This window comes from Rhinopithecus roxellana, chromosome 12 (genome assembly GCF_007565055.1).
Source record: "Rhinopithecus roxellana isolate Shanxi Qingling chromosome 12, ASM756505v1, whole genome shotgun sequence".
Lineage (NCBI taxonomy): Eukaryota > Metazoa > Chordata > Mammalia > Primates > Cercopithecidae > Rhinopithecus > Rhinopithecus roxellana.
The window spans coordinates 121347493-121371530 of record NC_044560.1 but is presented as its reverse complement, the minus strand read 5'-3'; the positions used below and the strand labels follow the sequence as shown (position 1 = coordinate 121371530).

Genomic DNA, 24038 nt, shown 5'->3' with positions numbered 1-24038 from the left:
TCATGAGATCAGGAGTTTGAGACCAGCCTGGCCAACATGGTAAAACCCCATCTCTACTAAAAATACAAAAATTAGCTGGCCGTGGTGGCGGGTGCCTGTAATCCCAGCTACTCAGGGGACTAAGGCAGGAGAATTGCTTTAACCTGGGAGGTGGAGGTTGTGGTGAGTCAAGATTGCGCCATTGCACTCCAGCCTGGGTGACAGAGCAAGACTCCATCTCAAAGAAAAAAAAAAAAAGAACCTCTGGCTCATAGCAACACCAGATGTTTTTCAAGAGGAGCTGTGACACTCCCCTGCAGGGAATGCTGTGAAATTTCATGGGGGCTAGTCATGTAATTGGGTTGGGGGTGTGGCTGAAATGTGGGCAGGAGCCATGCATGCTGCAAAGATGGTGAGGAACAGAACTGCCCCCAGTGGACCATATCAACAGATCTCAGGGTATGAACTGAGAACCTAACTTGACTTCACACATAAGCACAAGCTAATTGCTGCATGCCTGGAATTTACCCTCCCAGAACTGCAACAGTACATTGTGTTGTTAAAAACGTTTCCAAGAGTTGGTTACTACTTTGGAAGGTCATATTCCACGTGGGAAGGCCCCTCACAGTATTGTCATGGTCAACATCATATCCTCTACCAGTCCGCAAGCAACAGGCTACTGTCCTAGGTCTCCTGGCAAAATTGGGCCCACAGTGACAAGGAGAAATACTGCACCAAGTCAGTACACGTTACTCTACAACTTACTCTACCATAAATTACTTTCATTTTAATGATCCTTTACAAAACGGGGTTGCATACTGATTTCTTGACATTACACAGGTGGGTAGGTTATATTACCTGTGAACTCACCGTGCTGTAATGGAAGGAATGTCACAAAAGATGTCGCTAAAGAGGGCACTGAGTTTGATAGATTTGGACCAACCAACCTTGGGTGCTTGGGAAGCGTCATTTCCTCAGAAAGTCAGAAGTCACTGATGACATTTCTACCCCCAGCTCCTCTTTTCATGTGTACACTATGTGGACTTACCACATTTTTGTACCTGTGGTTAAAAGTCACCAGCAAAGTCTCTCTCCTATGTGGATTCTCTGATGTCAAACAGCACGGAAGCGCCCACAGCAGGCTCTTCCACTCCAATGACGTGCACGGGGTTTTTCTCTTGCATGATTTTTTGGATGTCAAACAAAGCCAGGGCTCTGCTTTCCGGCTGCCCTGCCTTTGCTCCGCCTGCAGAGCTCTTTCTGGAGTTCGAGTGTTCATGCTGAACGAGGCGTGAGTTCCTGCTCGAGGACTGTTCACGCCGCCGGTTCCGCCCATGAGGCTGCTCCTCTCTGGTGTGAGTTATCTGGTGCCGGATGAGGTGAGAGCTCTGAATGAAACACTTCCCACACTGATTACATTTGAAGGGCCTGTCGCTCCGGTGAGTCCTCTCATCTTGACTCAAAGGTGGGTCACAGCCCAGGGCTTCTGTCCATTCATGCTTTGTGAGAGCTGGCGTCTGCTCAAAGATCAGCCTCTGGCGGCACTCAAAAGGCTTCTCCCCTGCGTGCTTCCGCTGGTGCTGGGCCAGGGATGAGCTGTGCCTGAAGCCCTTCCCGCAGTGGTTACACTCGTAGGGCCTCTCCTCGGTGTGAGTTCTCAGGTGCAGGAAAAGGCAAGTGGTCCGAGAGAAGGATTTCCCGCACACGCTGCAGGTGTACGGCTTCTCCCCAGTGTGTGTTCTCTTGTGCCGACCCAGGGAGGAGTTCTGGTTGAAGGCCCGGCCACAGTCCTGACACTCATAGGGCTTCTCCCCAGTGTGAATCCTCCGGTGGACGGTAAGGTGTGTACTATGGCAGAAAGACTTCCCACATTCGGCGCACTTGTAGGGCTTGTCTCCAGTGTGGATACGCTCGTGCTGAACGAGGGAGGAGTTCTGGCTGAAGGCTTTCCCGCACTCCTTGCACATATAAGGTCTTTCTCCCGTATGAATCCTCTTGTGCACAGTGAGGTGTGCGTTATGGTTAAACGACTTCCCACAGTCGGTACATTTGTAGGGTTTGTCCTGCACCTGGTTTTTTGTGAGCTCCGTAACTGGAATGGCCTGACTGGAAGCTCTGTGACAGTCACTGTTTTCACCAGGCTGTTTTCCTGGGGAGCCTGTCTGCTGATTGACTAAGCTGGAGTTATGTTCTGAGTCTGTAACCTGTGAGTCATAAGTATAGAAACACTCTCCTCTAGAGATCTCCGGGAATGGATTTGGGCTCGAACTCAGGACGCAGTTTTCCCCGAGTCTGACAGTTTTGTAGCCTTGATCTTGAACTGGTGCTTCCTTGAGGCCAAATTCCAACTTCTTCAAGTTACTCTGCTCCTTGAGTGCCAGACCCTGGCTCCGACACTCCCCGTCTTTCCCTAACGTGGTGGGATAAGGAGCACCTGTCGGGAATCCTTCCCTTCCCGTGACACGGGATGGCTCCTCTTCAGGAAGGCCCTCTTCCTTGCGTGATGCTTGGCTTTCAGATGGAGCCTCCCAGCCTGAAAGAAAACCCAAAGATCTCTGAGCTGTTGGGAGAAAACAAAGGAAGGGGGACAGGCCTCCAACACCGTAGGCCTGATACTGAACTGGGGTCCTAACAAGCTGCCCTGGCAAGTCCCCTGATTCTCTTCTTATTTTAACATCAAACACAGCTTTGCTCATTCAACATTTACTGGGCACCTGCTGTGGGTCATGCGCTGGCAATGAAGTGAAGGTATGAGTTCCCTGTTTGCTGCTGTAACTTAACACTTATTATCTCATAGTTCTGGGATGCAGAAGTCCTACAATCAAGGTGCTGGCAGGGCTGGCTTCTCTGCGGGAGGTTCTGGGGAAAAACCTTGCATCTTCCCATTCCTAGAGGCCGTCTGCATTCCTGACCCTTTCTGTCACCTCTGGAGCCGAGTACAGCATCTTCAGATCTCTCTCACTCACCTCTGCTTCTGTTGTCACATCTCCTTTTTTGATTCTGACCCTCTTGCTCACCCAGTATCCGAGATAACCAGTTCTCGGGATTAGGACAGGGACTCTGTTATAAGCCAGGCTCCCCTGCTTTCCCCAAGCCCTCTCAAGCCCCCTCATCTGCTCTCGTCCTGACCAAAATACAGGTCATGTGTTCATTCATTCCGGGTCCACCTCACCACACTAGAACGTTCACAGCCAGTGCCTAGAAATGACAAGTAGTAGAAGCTCAAAAATATCTGTCTCAGTGAATGCTGAAGGAACGTTTCGAGGGAATGAATGAACGAGAGCTTGACAACAGGAGAGATGCTGGAGGAGCTGAAGCTGGCCAGGTGCCAGGCTTCCTACTCGGTCACCTCTGGCCCCCAAATTAGACTCTCTGGCCAGGTCCGGTGGCTCATGCCTGTAATCCTAGCACTTTGGGAGGCCAAGGCGGGAGGATCACTTGAGGTCAGGAGTTCAAAACTAGCCTGGCCAACCCTGTCTCTACTAAAAATACAAAAATTATTTGGGTGTGGTGGTGCACACCTGTATTCCCAGCCACTCAGGAACCTAAGGCACAAGAATCGCTTGAACTCGGGAGGCGAAGGTTGCAGTGAGCCAAGACCACACCACTGCACTCCCGCCTGGGTGACCAAGCGAGACTCTGTCTCAAAAAAAAAAAAAAAAAAAAAAAATTGACTCTCTACATAGCACCCAGAGGTTTCTTCTAAAATATAAGTCACTTCACACAAAAATGTACACACTATGTTCACAGCAGCACTGTTAATTAACAGGCAAAAGTGGAAACAACCCAAATGCCCCTCAACAAACGGATAAACAACACATGGTCTGTCCGCACCATGGGACATTGTTCAGCCACAAAAAAGAACCAAGTACTGACATATGCTACAACGTGGATAAGCTGGAAAACATTATGCTGAGTGAAAGAAGCCAGATACAAAGGTCACAAATTAGAAGATTCCATTCATATGGAATGTCTAGAACAGGCAAATCCACAGAGACAGAAGGTAGGTGACTGGTTGGCAGGGGATGGGAAAGACAGAGAATGACTTCTAATGGGTGACTTTTGGGTGACTGCTATGGACTGAATGTCAATAGCAAAATTCCTGTGTTGAAACCCTAATCCCCAATGTGAGGGTATTTGGAGATGAGGCCTTTCGGGGGTGATTAGGTCATGAGGGTGGGGCCTTTAAGAATGAGATTAGGCCGGGCGCGGTGGCTCAAGCCTGTAATCCCAGCACTTTGGGAGGCCGAGACGGGCGGATCATGAGGTCAGGAGATCGAGACCATCCTGGCTAACACGGTGAAACCCCGTCTCTACTAAAAACTACAAAAAACTAGCCGGGTGACGTGGCGGCGCCTGTAGTCCCAGCTACCCTGGAGGCTGAGGCAGGAGAATGGCGTGAACCCGGGAGATGGAGCTTGCAGTGAACTGAGATCCGGCCACAGCACTCCAGCCTGGGCGACAGAGCGAGACCCTGTCTCAAAAAAAAAAAAAAAAAAAAAAAAAAGAATGAGATTAGTGACCTTATAAGAAGAAATACCACAGGGCTTGCTTCCTCTCTCTGCCATATGAGGGCAGAGAGAAGGCAGCCTTCTGCAATCGAGGAAGGGGTCCTTACCAGGGCCCGAATCAGCTGGCACTGTGCTCTTAGAATTCCAGTCTACGGAACTGTGAGAAATAAATGTCTGCTGTATAAGACACCCAGGCGGTGGTATTTTGTCATGGTACCCCAAGCTGACTAAGATGGTGATGAAATGTTCTGGAATTAGATAGTATAGATGCACACAATCTGAGAATATACTCAAAACCACTGAATGGTACACTTTAATAGGTGAACTTACGGTATGTGAATTGTATCTCGATAAAGCTATTATGTAAAACCAAACAGACCCACCCTCTTCTCCACTGCAAGCCAGTCCTGGTCACTCCTCCATTCACTCTGCAGTCACTTCTGAGGATGGATATGACCCTGTGCCCTTCTCCACCATGCCCTGGCTGGCCTCACCTCCTGACTCTTGCCCCAAGCCCACTCTGCTCCACGTGGCTCCTCACATCCCTCCAATACATCCCCCATACTCCCTCCTGGGGCCTTTTGCACCTGCTGCTCCCTCTGCCAAGAACCCTCATCCCCAGACATCTGCCCACCTTGCTCCCTGTGCCCCAGCTTGAGTCACTTTTTCAGAGCGGCCTCCCTGCCAGTCCTGGGGCATGAGTACCCCACCTCGCCCTCCCCAGGTGCATTTTCCTTTATAGCCTCATCACTGCCTGGCACTGGCATCCATCTCTCAGACTTCCATCTCCCAGATGCTGAGTGAGGGCTCAGCCTTTCCTGTCATTCTTTGCTGCATCCACAGCACAAACAGCAGCACATGGCAGGTCCTCAGGAACATCCACGGAACAGGCTCGTGAGCCAGGAGACTGGCTGAGAGACAACATGGACGAAACAGAGACTGAACACAACACTGTGACCCTGGCCAAGACTAACGCTGCCTGCTGGGAGAGTGTGGAAGAGCATCCGGAGGAGGGGGACCTGAGAACACTAGTGGAGTGAACTGGCCTGGCCAGGAACAGCAAAGAGCGCTGAGATTAAGACAGGCTCCAACTCCAGCCTGACTCCCGGCTGCCCAGAACGACTCACTGAGCCTGGCACTTGGGAAGCCATGGAGTCTCCGGGAGAGAGGGTGAGCAGTTGATGAAGAGAGGAAATGGGAGAAGAGCTGGGACTGCAGTCAGCCAGGAGGTGACCTGCAGCAGGGGAAGCTGAGCAACCACAAGAGGGAACCAGTAAGGAATGATGCCAGATGAGTGACAGGGGCCAAGGAGGGGCTTGAGATCGCCCAGCCATCCCTGAGCCTACAAACCCCTGTGAGTGCACTGGGAGTGGGAGCTGCCTGGACAGGGATTCTTTACCATTATTTTTTTTTTTTTTTTTTTTTGAGGCGGAGTTTCACTCTTGTTGCCCAGGCTGGAGTGCAATGGCATGATCTCGGCTCACCGCAACCTCCACCTCCCAGGTTCAAGCAATTCTCCTGCCTCAGCCTCCCTCATAGCTGGGATTATAGGCATGTGCCACCAGGCCCAGCTAATTTTGTATTTTTAGTAGAGACGGGGTTTCTCCACGTTGGTCAGGCTGGTCTCGAACTCCTGACCTCAGGTGATCCACCCGCCTCGGCCTCCCAAAGTGCTGGGATTACAGGCGTGAGTCACTGCACCCGGACTTAACATTATTTTATTTTTGAGGCAAGGTCTTACTCTGTTGCCCAGACTGAAGTGCAGTGGCATGATCTCAGCTCACTACAGCCTCCACCTCCTGGGCTCAGCCTCCTCAACAGCTGAGACCACAGGCATGCAATACCACACCCAGCTAATTTTTTCACATTTTTTGTAGAGATGTGGTTTTGCCAGGTTGCCCAGGCTAGTATTGAACTCTTGGACTCAAGCGAACCACCTGCCTGGGCCTCCCAAAATTCTGGCATTACAGGCGTAAGCCACCATGCCCGGCCTCTTTTCCTTTATTTTTTTAATGCTCTGTTGCTCAGCCTGGAGTGCAATGGTGTCATTGTAGTGCACTGTAGCCTCGAACTCCTGGGCTTAAGTGATCCTCTCCACTCAGCCTCATAAGTAGCTACGTCTACAGGCAAACACCGCCATGCCAGATAATTTTAAAATTTTTTTGTAGAGACGGGGTCTTCTTCTATTGACTAGGCTTCTTTTCCTTAAAAATAATAAAAAAAAATTTACTCTCTCTTTTCATCATGTGGTATGCTGAATAATGGCCCCTCAAAGATGTCCCCATCCCAATCCCTGGAACCGTATGTGGCAAAAGGAATATTGTAGCTGTGATTAACAATCTTGAAATGGGCCAGACGCGGTGGCTCATGCCTGTAATCCCAGCACTTTGGGCGGCTGAGGCAGGCGGATCATGAGGTCAAGAGATTGAAACCATCCTGGCCAACATGGTGAAATCTCATCTCTACTAAAAATACGAAAAAATTAGCTGGGCATGGTGGCACATGCCTGTAGTCTCAGCTGCTTGGGAGTCTGAGGCAGGAGGATCGCTTGAACCCGGGAGGCAGAGGTTGCAGTGAGCTAAGATCACACCACTGCACTCCAGCCTTGTGACAGAGTGAGACTCTGTCTCAAAAAAAAGAATCTTGAAATGGGAGACTATCGTGGGGCCCTCAATCTGACCAAAGAGTCCATATAGGAGGGAAGCAGAGGGGTCTGAGTCAGGGAAGGGGTTGTGACAATGGAAATGGGTCAGACTGAAGCACTCTGAAGATGGAGGAAGGGCCTATGAGCCAAGGAGTCTGGGCAGCCTCCAGTTGCTGAGAAAGACAGAAATGCATTCTCTCTGGGAGCTGCCAGAGGAACTAGCCCTGATGAACCATTTTGAACTTCTGACCTCCACAACTATAAGAAAATAAATCTGTCCTTTGTTTTTTTTTTGAGACAGAGGTTTGCTCTGTCGCCCAGGCTGGAGCAGTGACAACCAACGAAAGGAGCAGGAGAACAGGGTCTGCAGCAGATTCACCCCACTCCCGGTTGATGGGTCATATGCTATCATGGGGGCACACGTGTTTTTCTGCAGAATCAGAAAACCCTGGGTGGCATCAGAAGTATTTGGGTGGGAGGCTAGTCTGCAGGCACTGCTGGTTGTACATCCCATGGCCAGATGCTATTTGCTCTAGAATGTGGTCAGGGTACCAATACACCAGCCACAGCAAAGGGATCATGACTTGCCCAAGCCAATTATGACAATCTAGACACCCCCTAGCTTTCCAGCGTCCCTAGCAACTAGGGTCAGTGCAAGTGGAGGTGACCTCATTCTGGCTAAAGAGATCCCAATAGGTGACATCTGGAGTTCTGTCAAAAGGGGACAGATGTGGCTGGCAGCATTCTTCCTACCTCTTCCCCTCCTTCCTGCATGGAGCACAATTGTGATGGCTGGAGCTGCTGTAGCTGCACTGTAATCCCAAGGACAGCCTGGGAAAATCACAGAACAATCAGCCTTGGCACCTCTGAGATGCCAAGTCAGTACCAGCAGACTCGGGGCTCCTGTTTAATGAAAAAAATGCTTCTGTCTTTTTTTTTTTGAGCTGCTCCAGCCTGGTTTTAGGATATTATAGCTAAACACAATTCTTACTGATAAGAGAATAAAGAAGGATGTGGGGAACAAGTTTACACAATCTAGACATGTGACCAGGTACAGTGGCTCACACCTGTAACCCCAGCACTTTCAGTGGCTGAGACAGGAGGACTGCTTGAGCTCAGGAATTTGAGACCAGCCTGGGCAGTGTAGAAAAATCTCATCTCTACTTTAAAACAACAACAACAGGCCGGGCGCGGTGGCTCAAGCCTGTAATCCCAGCACTTTGGGAGGCCGAGACGGGCGAATCACGAGGTCAGGAGATCGAGACCATCCTGGCTAACACGGTGAAACCCCGTCTCTACTAAAAATACAAAAACTAGCTGGGCGAGGTGCCGGGCGCCTGTAGTCCCAGCTACTCGGGAGGCTGAGGCAGGAGAATGGCGTAAACCCGGGAGGCGGAGCTTGCAGTGAGCTGAGATCTGGCCACCGCACTCCAGTCCGGGCGACAGAGCGAGACTCCGCCTCAAAAAAAAAAAAAATAAATAAATAAATAAATAAATAAATAAATAAAATAAAACAACAACAACAACGAAAAACCACACAAACAAACAAACAAAAAGTCAGGCATAGTGGCTTACACCTATAATCCCAGCACTTAGGAGGTTGAGGCAGGATTGCTTGAGCCCAGGAGTTAGTTTGAGCAGCCTGCAGCCTGGACAAGATGGTGAGACCCCATCTCTAAATAATAATAATAATAATAATAACAATAATAATAATAATAATAATTTTTAAAAAATAAAAAGAAAAAAATCAAGAAAATTAGCTGGGCAGGGTGGTACACACCTGTAGTAACAGCTACTAAGGAGGCTGAGGTAGGTGGATAACTTGAGCCTAGGAGACTGAGATCATGCAACAGCACTCCAGCCTGTGCAAAACAGTGAGACTGTCTCAAAAAAAAAAAAAAAAAAAAGGCCAGGTGCAGTGGCTAATGCCTGTAATCCCAGCACTTTGAGAGGACAAGACAGGAGGATTGCTTGAGCCCAGGAGTTTGAGACCAGCCTGGGCAACACAGTGCGACTCTGTGTCTCCACAAAAAAATTTAAAAAGAAAATTAGCCAGGTGCGGGAGTACACACCTGTAGTCCCAGCTACTCAAGAGGCTGAAGCAGGAGGATCATTTGTGCCAGGAAGGCTGAGCCTGCAGTGAGCCATGATCACACCACTGCCACTCCAGCCTATGCAACAGAGACTGTCTCAAAAAAAAAAAAAAAAAAAAAAAGCTGGGCACGGTGGCTCACGCCTGTGGTCCCAGCACTTTGGGAGGCCAAAGTAGGTGGATTGCTTGAGCCCAGGAGTTTGAGCCCAGCCTGGGAAACATGGTAAAACCCCATCTCTACTTAAAATACAAAAATTACCAGGACGTGGTGGTGCACACCTGTAATCCCAGCTACTCGGGAGGGTGAGGTGGGAGGATCATTTGAACTACGGAGGTCAAGGCTGCAGTGAACCATGATTACGCCACTGCACTCCAGCCTAGGTGACAGAGTGAGACCCTGTCTTAAAAACAAAACAAAACCCAAAACACGAAGAATCTGGACATGCAAGAATGAAATGGAGAAGATGAAGGGCAGGTTCACACATTAGAAACGATCCCACAGAAAGGACAAGCTGAGAAGGATGGTGAGAGAGGGAATGACCTGGAACCTAGAAAGGAAGATGAAGTTGAGAGGGAGGAAGGGGTGGGATTCTCAGCACTGGAGCAGAGGTGATGACCTCTGAGCTTAGAAGATGGGGAGCACAGGTGAGAAGGCTATGGAGCACCGTGCAGAAAAGATTTAACAGGGCAGGCCTGAGACCAGCATTCTTAGGAGAAGCCTGTTCACAAGCTTAGCCCTTGGCTGCAACTGAGAATTTGGATTTGGGGATGGTTCCCACCACCCTAACTGATGAGAGTGGTTTACTCTACCCACACTGCACACACTATGTGGTTTATTCTAAACACTGGCTTTCTCCTGGTAGTCTGGAACCTTGGTCTGTGCTAGGCAGAGAGTGTCTAGGTGACAGCCTCAGTCAAAACTCCTAGCACTGAGTCTCTGACAAGATTCCCTGGTAGAGTGCATGTCTCATGAGGTGTCACACCTGAGTGCTGGGGAGCCTGGCACACCCTGAGTGACTCCACAGTGAGGGGACTCTGGAGGTTCATGCCTGGCTTCCTGTGACTTACCCCCATGCGCCTTTCCCCTTTGTTGGTCTCACTATACTGAGAGCTGTCAGCGTGACTTGATGCTGAGTCCTGTGTACTCCTAGTGAACGGGGTGGGCTTCAGGACCACCAACCACCACCCTTTCCATGAAGTGCATCTCCAGTGACCTGCCGGGCTGCTCCCATTAGCTGCTCCCACAGAGTGGGTTCTCACCTGGATGACAGCCCTGGATGGTTTCTCTCTCGGCCACCCATAGCTCGGTCCCTTGCTCCAGCTGGGAGATGACTTCGGGCTTCGGAAGCTCAGGACCTGGAAATGGGTAAAAACACAGGAGGCGAGGGGCTGCTTGGGACAGAACAACAAGCCCGGGCTCCAGACCAGACTCCTGACTGAGAGGACCTGTGGGCGCCTCACAACACGGCGAAGTCGGTGAAGCTCTGCATTGCGATGGAAAAGGGCAGACCTCCCTCTTCATGCACTCCCCACAGGGAGTGAGGACCCAAGGTCAGGTCCTCACACCAGAGGCCTCAGGACTTATAACCCGGGGAAAATCAGCTGTCGCACCTCGCGAAGCCGGTCTTACCTATGGAGAGCAGGTGCCCAAAAGTCTCCAGCATCACGTCACGGTAGAGGATCCTCTGGGTAGGGTCCAGCTGCCCCCATTCCTCCTGGGTAAAGTCCACAGCCACATCCCGGAAGGTCACTGGTTCCTGAAACATCACACACATTCTCAATCAGCTGGACTATCTCCATCAGCGCTTTCTGGCAGAGGAAGAATGGAAAAGGAGAAAACAGGCAGGCCCATGTCACGAGAGACTGCACGTTATGAATGATGGGAGTCGGGTCTCACTGGGCACCTCTTAGGCCACTACACATAGGTGTGGGTTGTACACTGAGGACATGTGAAAGGACTCACCAAATCAACGCCAAGCAGAGCTGACCTACATCGTCAAGACAGATGAGGGTACCGGCAGAGAGTGGCCTAAACCACCAATTTGCAGGTTTTAAGTAAAACAGATACTGTTTTAGGATAGTATGTTACACAGCAGCTAACTAATACACTCACTAACACTTAGATACAAAGTGAAATTGGCTGGGCGAGGTGGCACATGCGTAATCCCGGCTACTTGGGAAGGTGAGGCAGGAGAATCACTTGAGTCCAGGAGGCAGAGCTTGCAGTGAGCCAAGATTGCACCACTGCACTCTAGCTGAGGCGACAGAGCAAGACTCCACCTTAAAAAAAAAAAAAAAACACCCAAAGTGAGGTTCACCATCCTTCCTGAAAAGAGGACATGAGGCTGGGGTCAGAAATTCACCTGCTTTCAGGGCAAAGCAGGCTCACATGACAGAAGTGGGCCAGTTTCAGAGCCCACAAGGGCACTCACCTGTGAGTGGTGGGACTGGAGGTGAGAGGGAGCATGGACCCTGTCTGAAGGAGCAGCCGGGACTCAGAACTGACTGATTATGGGAAAATACAGGCCCCTTTGTCAGAACTGCTCATCTCTGAAGAGAAGCCGAAAATTAGGTCAGATTTTTATGTGAAAAATTATTTTTGAGGTAGAGTCTTGCTCTGTCACGCAGGCTGGAGTGCAGTGGTGCCACACCTCCGCTTACTGCAACCTCTGCCTCCCAGGTTCAAGTGATTCTCCTGCCCCAGCCTCCCTAATAGCTGGGACTACAGGAGCGCATCACCACGCCCAGCTAATTTTTGTGTTTTTAGTAAAGACGAGGTTTTACCATGTTGGCCAGGGTGGTCTCAAACCTCTAGCCTCAAGTGATCCATCCGCCTCGGCCTCCCAAAGTGCTGGGAATACAGGCGTGAGCTGCCGCACGTGGCCTTTATGTGAAGAATTCTGACTTTTATAAGTTGATGCAACATTACCTAAAATGTGTCCCATAAACAAAACCCTTCTACAGCCATGCTTGAAAGCCAGATATTTCTGGATCAGAGTCTTGGCTTAGTCACTTCGTCCCCAAGAAGCATCTTTGCTTCCCAGTTTCCATGTCAACAAAGCATCACCCCTTGGGGGCTGTATAATGATTAAGTGGTTTACAAACACTTCCTACAGGACATCTGGATAGCCACATGGAAAAGAGTAAAGATAGTCCCTGTCTCAGCGTATTTTCTGTTGCTGTAACCAATTATCACAGACTGGATAATTTATTGTTTTTTTTTTTTTCCCTCGAGATGGAGTCTTACTCTGTCAATCGGGCTGGAGTGCAGTGGCACAATCTTAGCTCACTGCAACCTCTGCCTCCCGGATTCAGTTCATTCTCCTGGCTCAGCCTCCTGAGTGGCTGGGACTACAGGTACACGCCACCAATCCAGCTAATTTTTGTATTTTTTAGTAGAGACAGGGTTTCTCCGTGTTCGTTGGCCAGGCTGGTCTCCAACTCATGACCTCAAGTGATCCTCCCACCTTCTCCTCCTAAAGACAAGGTAATTTATAAAGAAAGTTTTGTTCTCTCTTTCAATAACTTGGATAAAGAAAGTTGATTTCTGGGCCGAGTGTGGTGGTTCACGCTTGTAATCCCAGCACTTTGGGAGGCCAAGGTGGGCAGATCACAAGGTCAGGAGATCAAGACCATCCTGGCTAATACGATGAAACCCTGTTTCTACTAAAAATACAAAAAATTAGCCAGGCGTGGTGGCGGGCGCCTGTAGTACCAGCTACATGGGAGGCTGAGGCAGGAGAATGGCATGAACCTGGGAGGCAGAGCGTGCAGTGAGCCAAGATCACACCACTGCACACCAGGCCAGTCTGGGCGACAAAGTGAGACTCCGACTCAAAAAAAAAAAAAAAAAAAAAAAAAAAAAAAAAAAAAAAAGTTTATTTCTTACAGTTCTGAAGCCTGGGAAGTCTAATTTCATGGTACTGGCATCTGGTGAGGGCCTTCTTGTTGTGTCATAAGATGGTGGAGGGCATCACATGGCGAGAGGGTAAGACTGTGCCAGATCAGGTCTCTCTCTCCTTCTAAAGCCACTAGTCCCATCAAGGGAGTCCCATCCTGATAACCTTTTCTAATCCTAAATTTCTCCCAAAAGTCACCACCTTCAAATACTATCAACACATGAAATTTGGGGGACACATTCAAACCAACACAGACTTCTACCTTATACTATTATAAAAATTAACTCAAAACAAATCAGGCTGGCTGGGCAGAGTGGCTCATGCCTATAATCCCAGCACTTTGTGAGGCTGAGTCAGGCAGATCACTTGAGTCCAGGAGATCAAGACCGGCCTGGGCAACATGGTAAAACCCTGCCTCTACAAAAAAAAAAAAAAAAAAAAAAAAAAGGAAGAAAAGAAAAGAAAAAAATTAGCCAGGCTGCCTGTAGTTCCAGCTACTTGAGAGGCTGACGTAGGACGAGTGTTTGAGTCTGGGAGGTGGAGGTTGCAGCGAGCCAAGATCATGCCACTGCACTCCAGCCTAAGCAACCAGAGTGACATCCTGTCTCAAACAAACAAACAAAAAAAAGAGAAATAAAATAAAATAAAATAAAATAAAATAAAATAAAATAAAATAAAATAAAATAAAAACAAAGCCATAAATATAAGAGGTTGGGCGCGGGGGCTCATGCCTGTAATCCCAGCACTTTGGGAGGCTGAGGCGGGCGGATTGCTGGAGCTTAGGAGTTCGCGACTAGCCTGGGTAACATGGTGAAACCCCATCTCTACTAAAATATGAAAAAGTAGCCGGGTGTGGCAGCGTGCGCCTGTAGTTCCAGCTACTCAGGAGGCTGAGGCAGGAGAATTGCTTGAACCCAGGAGGCAGAGGTTGCAGTGAGCCAAGATCGTGCCACTGCACTCCAGCCTGGGCGACACAGCGAGACTCCGTCTCAAAAATAAATAAATAAAAAAACATAAAATAAAAAGAGCTAAAACTATAAAACTCTTAGAGGAAAACAGAGATAAATCTTTGTTACCTTGGATTTGGCAAAGGATTCTCAGACATGAAACAAAAAGCATAAGCAACAAAATGTAATCAAAACAAAAACTTTTGTAGTTCAAAGGACATTAGCAAGAAAGTGAAAAGACAACTCACAGAATGGGAGATAATAATTGGGAATCACATTTCTGATAAGAGACTTGTATCTAGAATATGTAATGAACACATACAACTCAGTAATAAAAAGCCAGTCAAAACAGGCAAAGAATCTGTATAGTCATTTGAAGAATACATAAAAGAAGATACACAAATGGCAAATAAGTACATGAAAAGATGGTCAACATCCTTAGTCATCAGGGAAATGAAATCAAAACCACAAACCTTCAGTGTTGCTGCTAGGTTAAAAAACGAAACAAAACCAAACCACACACAGCAAATACTTCAATTTTTTTATTTTTTGAGACAGGGCCTCACTCTGTTGACCAGGCTGCAGTACAGTGGGTGCAATCTTGGTTCACTGCGACCTCCATCTCCCAGGTTCACATGATTCTCCCACCTCAGCTTCCCAAATAACTGGGATCACAGGCATGTGCCACCAAACCCAGGTAATTTTTGTACTTTTAGTAGAGATGGGGTTGCACCATATTGGCCAGGTTGGTCTTGAACTCCTAACTTGAAGTGATCCATCCGCTGCGGCCTCTCAAAGTGCTGGGATTACAGGCATGAGCCACTGCACCAGGCCCCAAATACTTCAATTTTAAAAGGACATTTCCTTTTAAGAAAAACGTGAGTAGGGCCGGGCGCGGTGGCTCAAGCCTGTAATCCCAGCACTTTGGGAGGCCGAGACGGGCGGATCACGAGGTCAGGAGATCAAGACCATCCTGGCTAACACGGTGAAACCCCGTCTCTACTAACACACACACACACACACACACACACACACACACAAACTAGCTGGGCGAGGTGGCAGGCGCCTGTAGTCCCAGCTACTCGGGAGGCTGAGGCAGGAGAATGGCGTAAACCCGGGAGGTGGAGCTTGCAGTGAGCTGAGATCCGGCCACTGCACTCCAGCCTGGGCGACAGAGCCAGACTCCGACTCAAAAAAAAAAAAGGAAAAACGTGAGTAGATTAAAAAACACGAAAGAAATTTTAGTACAGGTAGCAGGTGGCTCTGATAGGAAACATACAGAAAGATGCCTTTGGTTGGGAACTGAGGTCTCTGCTCCTGTCTCTGTGTCTTCACTTTCCTCCACTCAGAATGTCCACCAATATTGATACGTGCTTCCCGTGCCTCCTGCCCCCACCTCCCATCATCACCGATTCTGCAAGAGTCACTGGTGACAGCCTAGACACCAGGTCCACTGAGTACTGGTCTGTCCAAGCCATGAGAGTTCTCCGTAGTATCATACAAGTCCTTCATGCCTCCTCTTGGCCTCCTTCTTGGAATTCTAGCAGAAGCCCACTCCTTGCTGTCTCATGATGTTCTTTCTGCCCTACCTCAGATCCCTCTTGTCTTGCACTTCTGGAGCCTGAAGGGGTGGGACTGTGCTCAGATGTTTCTCCTTTACACATCCTTCTGCTGCCCAGGCCACCCCAGCATCAGCCAACACCTGGCCACTGGGCCCTAACCACTCCTCTCTTTTCCCCACTGCCTTAGTTGAGCTGTCAGTATCTCCCTTTCCACCAGCCCCTAATGCATGAGTGGGTTTTTTTCAACCCTATGCCAGTCCTGCTTAAAACATGTGAGTGGCTCCTTCTCATCACTGGATACTGGACGGCTCCTCTCAGCCTGGCTATGGTAGACTGAGATATATAATGGCCTCCAAGGATATCGAGGTCCTAGTTCCTAGAACCTGTGAATATTACTATATATGGTAAAAGGAACTGTGCAGATGTGATTTGGATTTTCAAACAGAAAAATTATCCTGGATCATCCAGGTGGGCCCTAATTGCAATCACAAGTGTCTTTATGAGAGGTAGACAGAGGGTGCTGTGACTATAGAAGACATAAGGCAATATGATCACTGAAGTAACATGCTACACTGCTGGCTTTGAAGACGGGCAAAGGGCCATGAGGCAAGGAATAGAAGGTCTGTAGCTCTCACAGAGCCTTGGTAGGGAGGGTAACTCTGCTCATGCCTTGATTCCAGCCCAGAAAACCAATTTCAGACTTCTGACCTCCAGAACCATAAGGACAAACGTTGTTCTGAGCCACAAAATTTCTAGTGAATTGTTACAGCAGACACAGATAACCAGCTAAAACACTGGACCTTGGAGCTCTCCATTCTGGTCCTTGTCTCCTGTGATGGACAGTCTCCAAGATGCTCTCCCACCACCTCTGCCAATGACCTCCAGCCCTGGTGTGGTCCCCTCCAACACTGAACAAGGCTGACTTTGTAACCAGTAAGACACTGTGGAAGTGACAGGAGTGTGAATTCTGAATTCAGGTCATGGAAGGTGTTACAGTTTCTACCTTGCCCTCTCCTGGATCGCTTGTTCTGTGGGAAGCCAGATGCCATGTTGAAAGGATCCCCAGCAGTTTCAAAGAGAGGCCTACATGGAGAACAACTGAGGTCTCCTATCAACAGACATGTGAGTGAGCCATCTTGGAGGTAGATCCTCCAGCCTCAATTAAGTCTCAGGTGACAAGAGCTATGCTGACATCTTCACTGTAATTTCATGGGCCTGGACCAGAACCACCAGCTAGGTCATTCCAGTACTCCTAACTGTCGGAAGCTGTGAGATCTTTATTGTTGTTCCAGGTCATGAAGTTTTGAGTTACACAGCAACAGGTAACTAATACACTTTCTCTCAAGCCTTTCTTACTGTCATTCCATGTCCCCCATCCACAGCAAGAACAAACTAAAATGTGGTAGCATTTCATGCAAATTTGAAGTAACACACATCTGAAAACCTGCAACCTAAGATTATCAAGTCTCACTTTGTGTACCAAATCTGAAATAATGCAAATCCCCATGAACAAAACAACGACAAAAAAAAAAGGACATAATTTCAAAGTTGCAGAGCTTGAGGAAGTATAATTATGGTTGTTTCCTGCCACGCTAGGCAGCACTTTATGGAGAACACAGGCAGCAGCCACTTTGTCTAGAAAGTGGAGCTCTCCTGGCCAGATGGCCCTGCAAGCACTGGCCGCCCTGCACTGCAGCTCTCCCACAGTCTCGCAGGGGACGACCCTGGTAGTCACTCTCGTCACACTCAGTGCGTGGTGACCCATCGTTGCCCCCAAGAGGTTGTGCCCAAGCCCCAGGGCAGGGGCTCCGCGGTGCTGGGGTCCCGGTGGGTGTCGGCTGACTCCACGCGTTAAAGCATCTCTATTCGATGATTCGTGCCACCTGGGCACCCGGCCAACGCTACAGTTACTGTTATCCGTCAACACGAGGACAGACCTTCCTGGAACGGGTAAGGGTGTCGAGGGGCGGAGCCGAACGCGGGAGCTGGGCCTGCCGGATTCTCTCGGGAATGATCGACCCCAGCCCTGGGGAGGACACGGCAGCGTGGAGCATGCGCATTCGGGGGCCAGGCGCCTGGTTGGAAGCCCGGTCCCCGCTCTGACCCGCCAGGCCGGTCACCACGCCCCGACCCGCGCCTCAGTTTCCCCACGTGTCAAGGGCTTAACAGCGGTCCCGCCCTCATCGCGCCGCGAGGTGAAAGGGTCTGTCTCCGCGGCAGACGCTTGCCCGGAGCCCGCGGCCGTCGTTATTGTTGTTATTGTTACCTGAAGCCGGGTCGCCGGCGGCCCCACAGACTTCACCTGCGCTGCCCCTTCGTCCTCGGGGTCCATGCTGGATCGCCCAGTGAAGGACAGCGCCTGAGGTGATCCCCAGACCAGAGAGGCACTCCAGCCAAAGGGGACCACCCGACTCGCCGAACGCCGGACAATGGCGGCCGCACCGGCGACGCGGCGACTACAACTCCCAGTAGGTCATGCGGCGAGCCACAGCTCTCGGCCAATGGGAGTCTCCGCTGGCCTGGCCTTCGACCAATGGAAGCATTATGGCCGATGGCCAATGGGAGCCTCCACCCGATGGCCTCTGGCCAATGGGAGCGCTCAGTTGGGGCTGGTGGGGGCGGTGTTGCTTCGGGCTGCGATGCCCTCTAGAGTGGCGGCAACCAGAGGCCTCAGTCGTGGGTAGGGAGCGCGGGCGGACCCCGAGACGTGGTGGATTGTGGGGCTGGGGATCGTTCGCTGTGGGCCGTGCACGTCTCCGCGGGCCGGGCCTGCTCTTCCCGGGAGCTTGCGCGGGAGGAGGCCCGGGGTTCCGCTTCACCCTCTGCACCGCGGTGCCTAAAACGCACACGCATCAGGCATCAGTCACAGGACGACTTAGGGGTTTGTTCATAAAAAAGATTTTGGGGGTAGCGGCTGGAACGAGGGGGAGTCTCGGAGCGCTGGTCCTGTTACGGGAAAGGGGTCCGATTCAGACCCCAAGGGAGAGGTTCTTGGATCTCGCGCAAGAAAGAATTCAGGGCGAGTCCGCAGTGCAAAGTAAAATCAAGTGTGTTAAAAAAGTAAAGTTGTGAAAGAAGAGCTACTGCATGGACAGTAGGACGTTCCTGAAAGTAAGAGGAGGAACGCATGCACCCTAGGCACAATGCTTGCATATATATAGGCTAAAAATAGATTCTGGGGCGATGTGCTCTGCTACAAGGGTTTGTGAAAAAGAATTAATTTATTAATTACTGTATTTTTCAAGAATCTATATTATTTTTAAAGCAAAATTAGGAATGCCTTTATTCTGTAGACACCGGGATATTTGGACACTCCCAAGTCTGGGTCTGTTTTGGTAAACATTATTAATTTGTTCCCTTAACCGTAAACATCTAGAGGTTAGGAATACCTACTTTTCTGGGAATGCAGCCCAGCCTCATTTTCCTAGTCCTCGCTCAAAATGGAGTTGCTCTGGGTCGAATGCCTCTGACAGTCCTATTGCTTCTCCTTGTGGGTGTTCACTTTGTGATGTGTCTTTTCTGTGGGTCTGTTGTAGTCCATTAAAATGTTTATTAAAAGTCGGGCGCCGTGGTTAACCCCTGTAATCCCAGCACTTTGGGAGGCTGAGGCAGGCGGAGGCTCGACGTCAGGAGTTCGAGACCAGCCTGGCTCGATACGGTGAAACCCCGTCTCTACTAAAAATACAAAAATTAGCTGGGCGTGGTGGCGGACACCTGTAGTCCCAGTTTCTCAGGGGGCTGAGGCAGGAGAATCGCTTGAACCTGGGAGACGGAGGTTGCCGTTAGCCGAGGTCGGGCCACTGCACTCCAGCCTGGGAAACAGCAAGACTCTGTCTCAAAAAAAAAAAAAAAAAAAAAAAAATTATTAAAAAAGAAAAATGAGAAAGCAGATTTCCATTCAAAAATGTTGCATTCAAACCGCAACAATTTTTAATTTTGTTTAATTTTTACTAAGAGGCAGACACATAGCAGGGAAGAGTGTAGTTACTTGTTATTTGCTTACCCCCATGGGGCTGATGGTGTAGTCTGAGGGACTGAAGATCAACCATGACATGGCCCTTCACACAGTGTTGAAGGAGTGAAGAAGTCACCAGTGGGGACAGAGCAGCTGACTCCTGAGGGGCTCGAACTGGCCACACTCTCTCACATCCTTCTGGCCCTGTACCCTCTCTGCTCTTTGCTGGACCTCGCTCCTGAGAAGGCGCAGGTGTTAGGCAAGTTACACAAAATTATGAGAGGACATGGTTTTGGACTGAGCTCCTGCTCTAGGCCTCATGAGACCAGACCGAACCAAGACAGAGTCACTTAGGCTAAATGCCACATAATCAGATTGATACTTTAAGCAGGTAGATCCCTAAACAAACCAGATTTCCAGTCTACCTGAGTCAGCATAATAAGGAAGTCCCCTCTGCCTTAATCCCTATGAGAAAAGTAACCTAGTTAGTTAACTAATTAGCCTTTTCTCTATTGTTCTGTTTCCTTGTTCCCACCTTACAAAAACCACTATTCTACCATTGCCCGGTGGGAGCCGTCATTCTGTTTTGCAGAGTGGAGGCTGCCCAGATTCCTGAATCACAAATAAAAGCCAATTTGATCTTTAACTAAATTTGTTAAAATTTTTTCTTTTGGCTGGGTGCAGTGGATCATGCCTGTAATCCCAGCACTTTGGAAGGCTGAGGTGGGTGGATCACCTGAGGTCAGGAGTTTGAGACTAGCCTGACCAACATGGTGAAACCTTGTCTCTACTACAAATACAAAAATTAGCCAGGTGTGGTGGCAGGTGCCTGTAAACCCAGCTACTCGGGAGGCTGTGACAGGAGAATCGCTTGAACCCAGGAGGTGGAGGTTGCAGTGAGCTAAGATTGCGCCACTGCACTCCAGCCTGGGCGACAGAGTGAGACTCCATCTCAAAAAATAAAAATAAAAATAAAATTCTGTCTTTTGACAGATGTCTTCACTCACCTGAGCAAGCGGCAGCTGCTGTGGGAACTCGATCAGGCAGCCTTCCAGGAGACCAAATCTGTCTTCTATTGGGAATCCCAAAAAGCTCCCAGCAGCACCCTCTTCTCTGCAGGCAAAGAAGATCCTAGGAGGATCTATTGCCTTCCCCTGAACAGTGGGCACCAGTGTTGGAGAGGTAGGGGCAGGTGTGCAAGCATCTATTATCTTCTCTTTAGGGGAAGCCTGTGTGTTATTTTTTTGTTGTTTATTTGTTGAGACAGGGTCTCACTCTGTTGTCCAGGCTGGAATGCAGTGGTGCAATCTTCATCCACTGTAACCTCTGCTTCCCAGGCTCAACTTATCCTCTAGCCTCAGCCTCCTGAGTAGCTGGGAGCACAGGTGAGAGCCACCACACCGGGCTTTTTTTTTTTTTTTTTCTTTTTCTTTTTCTTTTCTTTTTTTTTTTTTTTTTTTTTTTGAGACGGAGTCTCACTCTGTCGCCCAGGCTGGAGTGCAGTGGCCAGATCTCAGCTCACTGCAAGCTCTGCCTCCCGGGTTCACGCCATTCTCCTGCCTCAGCCTCCGAGTAGCTGGGACTACAGGCGCCCGCCACCACGCCCGGCTAATTTTTTGTATTTTTAGTAGAGATGGGGTTTCACCGTGTTAGCCAGGATGGTCTCGATCTCCTGACCTCGTGATCCGCCCGTCTCGGCCTCCCAAAGTGCTGGGATTACAGGCGTGAGCCACTGCGCCCGGCCGGGCTAATTTTTATAGAGACTGGATTTTGCCATGTTGCCCAGGCGGGTCTCGAACTCCAGAGCTCAAAGCAATCTTGTCTGCCTCAGCCTCTGAAAGTGCTGGGATTACAGGAATGAGCCACTGTGCCCAAACCTGTGTGTTCATTTTGGAGCCAGTCACTGGGCTCAGCTTTCCTCCTAGTTCTAATCGTGTGGAATCTGTTATTTTGATGTCCTATTATTTCCTCTTTCCTCCTTTTTTTTTTTTTTTTTTTTTTTTTTTTTGAGACAGGGTCTCATCTGTTGCCCAGTCCAGAGAGCATCATGGCTCACTGCAGCTTCAACCTCCTGGGCTCAAAGGATTCTCCCACCTCAGCTTCATGCCACCATGCCCAGCTCATTTTTTTTTTTTTTTTTTTTTGTAGAGATAGGGTTTTGCAATACTGCCTAGGATGGTCCTGAGCTCCTGATCTTAAGCAGTCCACCCATCTTGACCTCCCAAAGTGCTGGGATTACAAAAACGCACCCAGTCTTTTTTTTTTTTTTTTTTTTCTAGTTCTTGTTTATCTCCTTGATTATAAGGTAGGAGTTTGTCTATTGCAGTAGTTCTTAAAGTGTGGGTCAGGGAGCCCTGGATGTTCCTGAGATCCTTTCAAGGTATCAGTGGGTTCAAAACTAAGTTCATAATAATAATGAGATGTTGGCATTTTCTTTTGTTGCCACAGGGCTCAGGAGGGTCACTGGATGCCAGTGCCAGTTGGTGTCCAGGTTCTTGAAGCCATCGCAGGAAAGAATTCAGGGATAAGTCAGAATGAGCAGAAAAGCAAGAAGCTTTCATTGCAAAGTGAAAGGAAACACAGGAGACAAGTGTGGGGGAGTGGTTCCTGGCTCCTGAGTCACACCCAGCATTGTTTGCATTTCTCTGGTATCTGGAAAAGGAGGGGATTTCAGGCACCGTCCTTCCCCCACCCCCACCCCAGTTACCACCCCTTCTCCCTTATTTGGGTTTGCCTGGAAGAGTCATGGACATGTCACGCTGACCAGGGTTTTGGCTGTCTTCTCTCCCTTGTTTTGGGTTTTGTTATTCTGTGATTTCTTTGCCTACTGCTTGTTTTAGTTGTCGTTTGGGTTTTTCCATTCTCCTGGACTACCCAGTGCTATTCTTCTCTCCTTTCACTCTCATTTTATGGGAATATACAATACAGTTGTCCAGAGGCTGCTGGATGAGTCATATTGTAACAGATGCAATGGGGACATGCAGCTATGGGAACTCAACTGACTTCAGTGAAGCCAGACATTAAGAAGATTTGAAAAAATATCATAGGCCGGGCGCGGTGGCTCAAGCCTGTAATCCCAGCACTTTGGGAGGCCGAGATGGGCGGATCACGAGGTCAGGAGATCGAGACCATCCTGGCTAACATGGTGAAACCCCGTCTCTACTAAAAAAAAAAAATACAAAAAAATTAGCCGGGCGAGATGGTGGGCGCCTGTAGTCCCAGCTACTTGGGAGGCTGAGGCGAGAGAATGGCGTAAACCCGGGAGGCGGAGCTTGCAGTGAGCTGAGATCTGGCCACTGCACTCCAGCCTGGGCGACAGAGCGAGACTCCGTCTCAAAAAAATAAAAATAAAAAAAAAGAAAAAATATCATACAACGCCACTCTTCTCCCTATTTCTGTTTTGGAAAATGCTGTTTTTCATAAAGTAGGTGATTTTTATTTTTATTTTTTTATTTTTTTATTTTATTTTTTTATTTTTTATTTTTTGAGACGGAGTCTTGCTCTGTCACCCAGGCTGGAGTGCAGTGGCGCGATCTCGGCTCACTGCAAGCTCCGCCTCCCGGGTTCCCGCCATTCTCCCTCCTGGGCCTCCGAGTAGCTGGGACTACAGGCACCCGCCACGGCGCCCGGCTAGTTTTTTATATTTTTAGTAGAGACGGGGTTTCACCGTGTTAGCCAGGAGGGTCTCGATCTCCTGACCTCGTGATCCACCCACCTCGGCCTCCCAAAGTGCTGGGATTACAGGCTTGAGCCACCGCGCCCGGCCAAGTTGGTGATTTTTAAAAATAGGTTGTATGAGTCATGTGGGCTCTGGTAACAACATACCACAAATGGGGTGGCTTAAACAACATAAAGTTATTGTTACAGTTGTGGAAGCCAGGAGTCTGAGATCAACGTGTTGGCACAGTTGGTTCCTTCTGAGGGCTACAAGAAGGTGTATGTTCCATCCCTTTCCTTAGATTTTGGTGGTTTGCTGCCCATCTCTGGCATTCCTTGGCTTGTAGATCTCTGACTTTGTCTTCAAAGGGCATTTTCCCTGTGTGTGTGACAAGCTGTCTGTCTCCAAATTTCTGTTTTTATAAGGACAACAGTCATAATGGACCAGGGCTCACTCTAATGATCTCATTTTAGCTCTTTAAAGATGCTGTCTGCAAGGCCGGGCGCGGTGGCTCAAGCCTGTAATCCCAGCACTTTGGGAGGCCGAGGCGGGTGGATCACGAGGTCAGGAGATCGAGACCATCCTGGCTAACACGGTGAAACCCCATCTCTACTAAAAAAAAAATAAAAAAAACTAGCCGGGCGAGGTGGCGGGCACCTGTAGTCCCAGCTACTCGGGAGGCTGAGGCAGGAGAATGGCGTAAACCCGGGAGGCGGAACTTGCAGTGAGCTGAGATCCGGCCACTGCACTCCAGCCTGAGTGACAGAGCGAGACTCCGTCTCAAAGAAAAA

The 24038-nt window shown here is 49.3% G+C and overlaps 1 protein-coding gene across 1 annotated transcript; it reads right to left on the bottom strand.

Annotated features, from left to right (window-relative positions):
* Positions 1-740: 740 nt before the first annotated feature.
* Positions 741-18092, bottom strand: ZNF8 (zinc finger protein 8). Its single transcript, XM_010386962.1, has 4 exons — positions 17901-18092; positions 10857-10983; positions 10487-10582; positions 741-2512 (listed from the first exon to the last, which is right to left on the bottom strand). The coding sequence occupies exons 1-4, from the start codon at positions 17964-17966 to the stop codon at positions 1074-1076; spliced, it is 1728 nt and encodes a 575-aa protein (XP_010385264.1). The 5' UTR covers positions 17967-18092; the 3' UTR covers positions 741-1073.
* Positions 18093-24038: the final 5946 nt, after the last annotated feature.

Coding starts and splice junctions, on each gene's coding strand:
- ZNF8 (XM_010386962.1), bottom strand. CDS start 17,966: ATGGACCCCGAGGACGAAGGGGCAGCGCAGGTGAAGTCTGTGGGGCCG. Junction 10,583..10,856: donor TGGGCACCTGCTCTCCATAG/GTAAGACCGGCT, acceptor ACCCATTTCCAG/GTCCTGAGCTTCCGAAGCCC. Junction 2,513..10,486: donor CATCCAGGGCTGTCATCCAG/GTGAGAACCCAC, acceptor GTTTTCTTTCAG/GCTGGGAGGCTCCATCTGAA.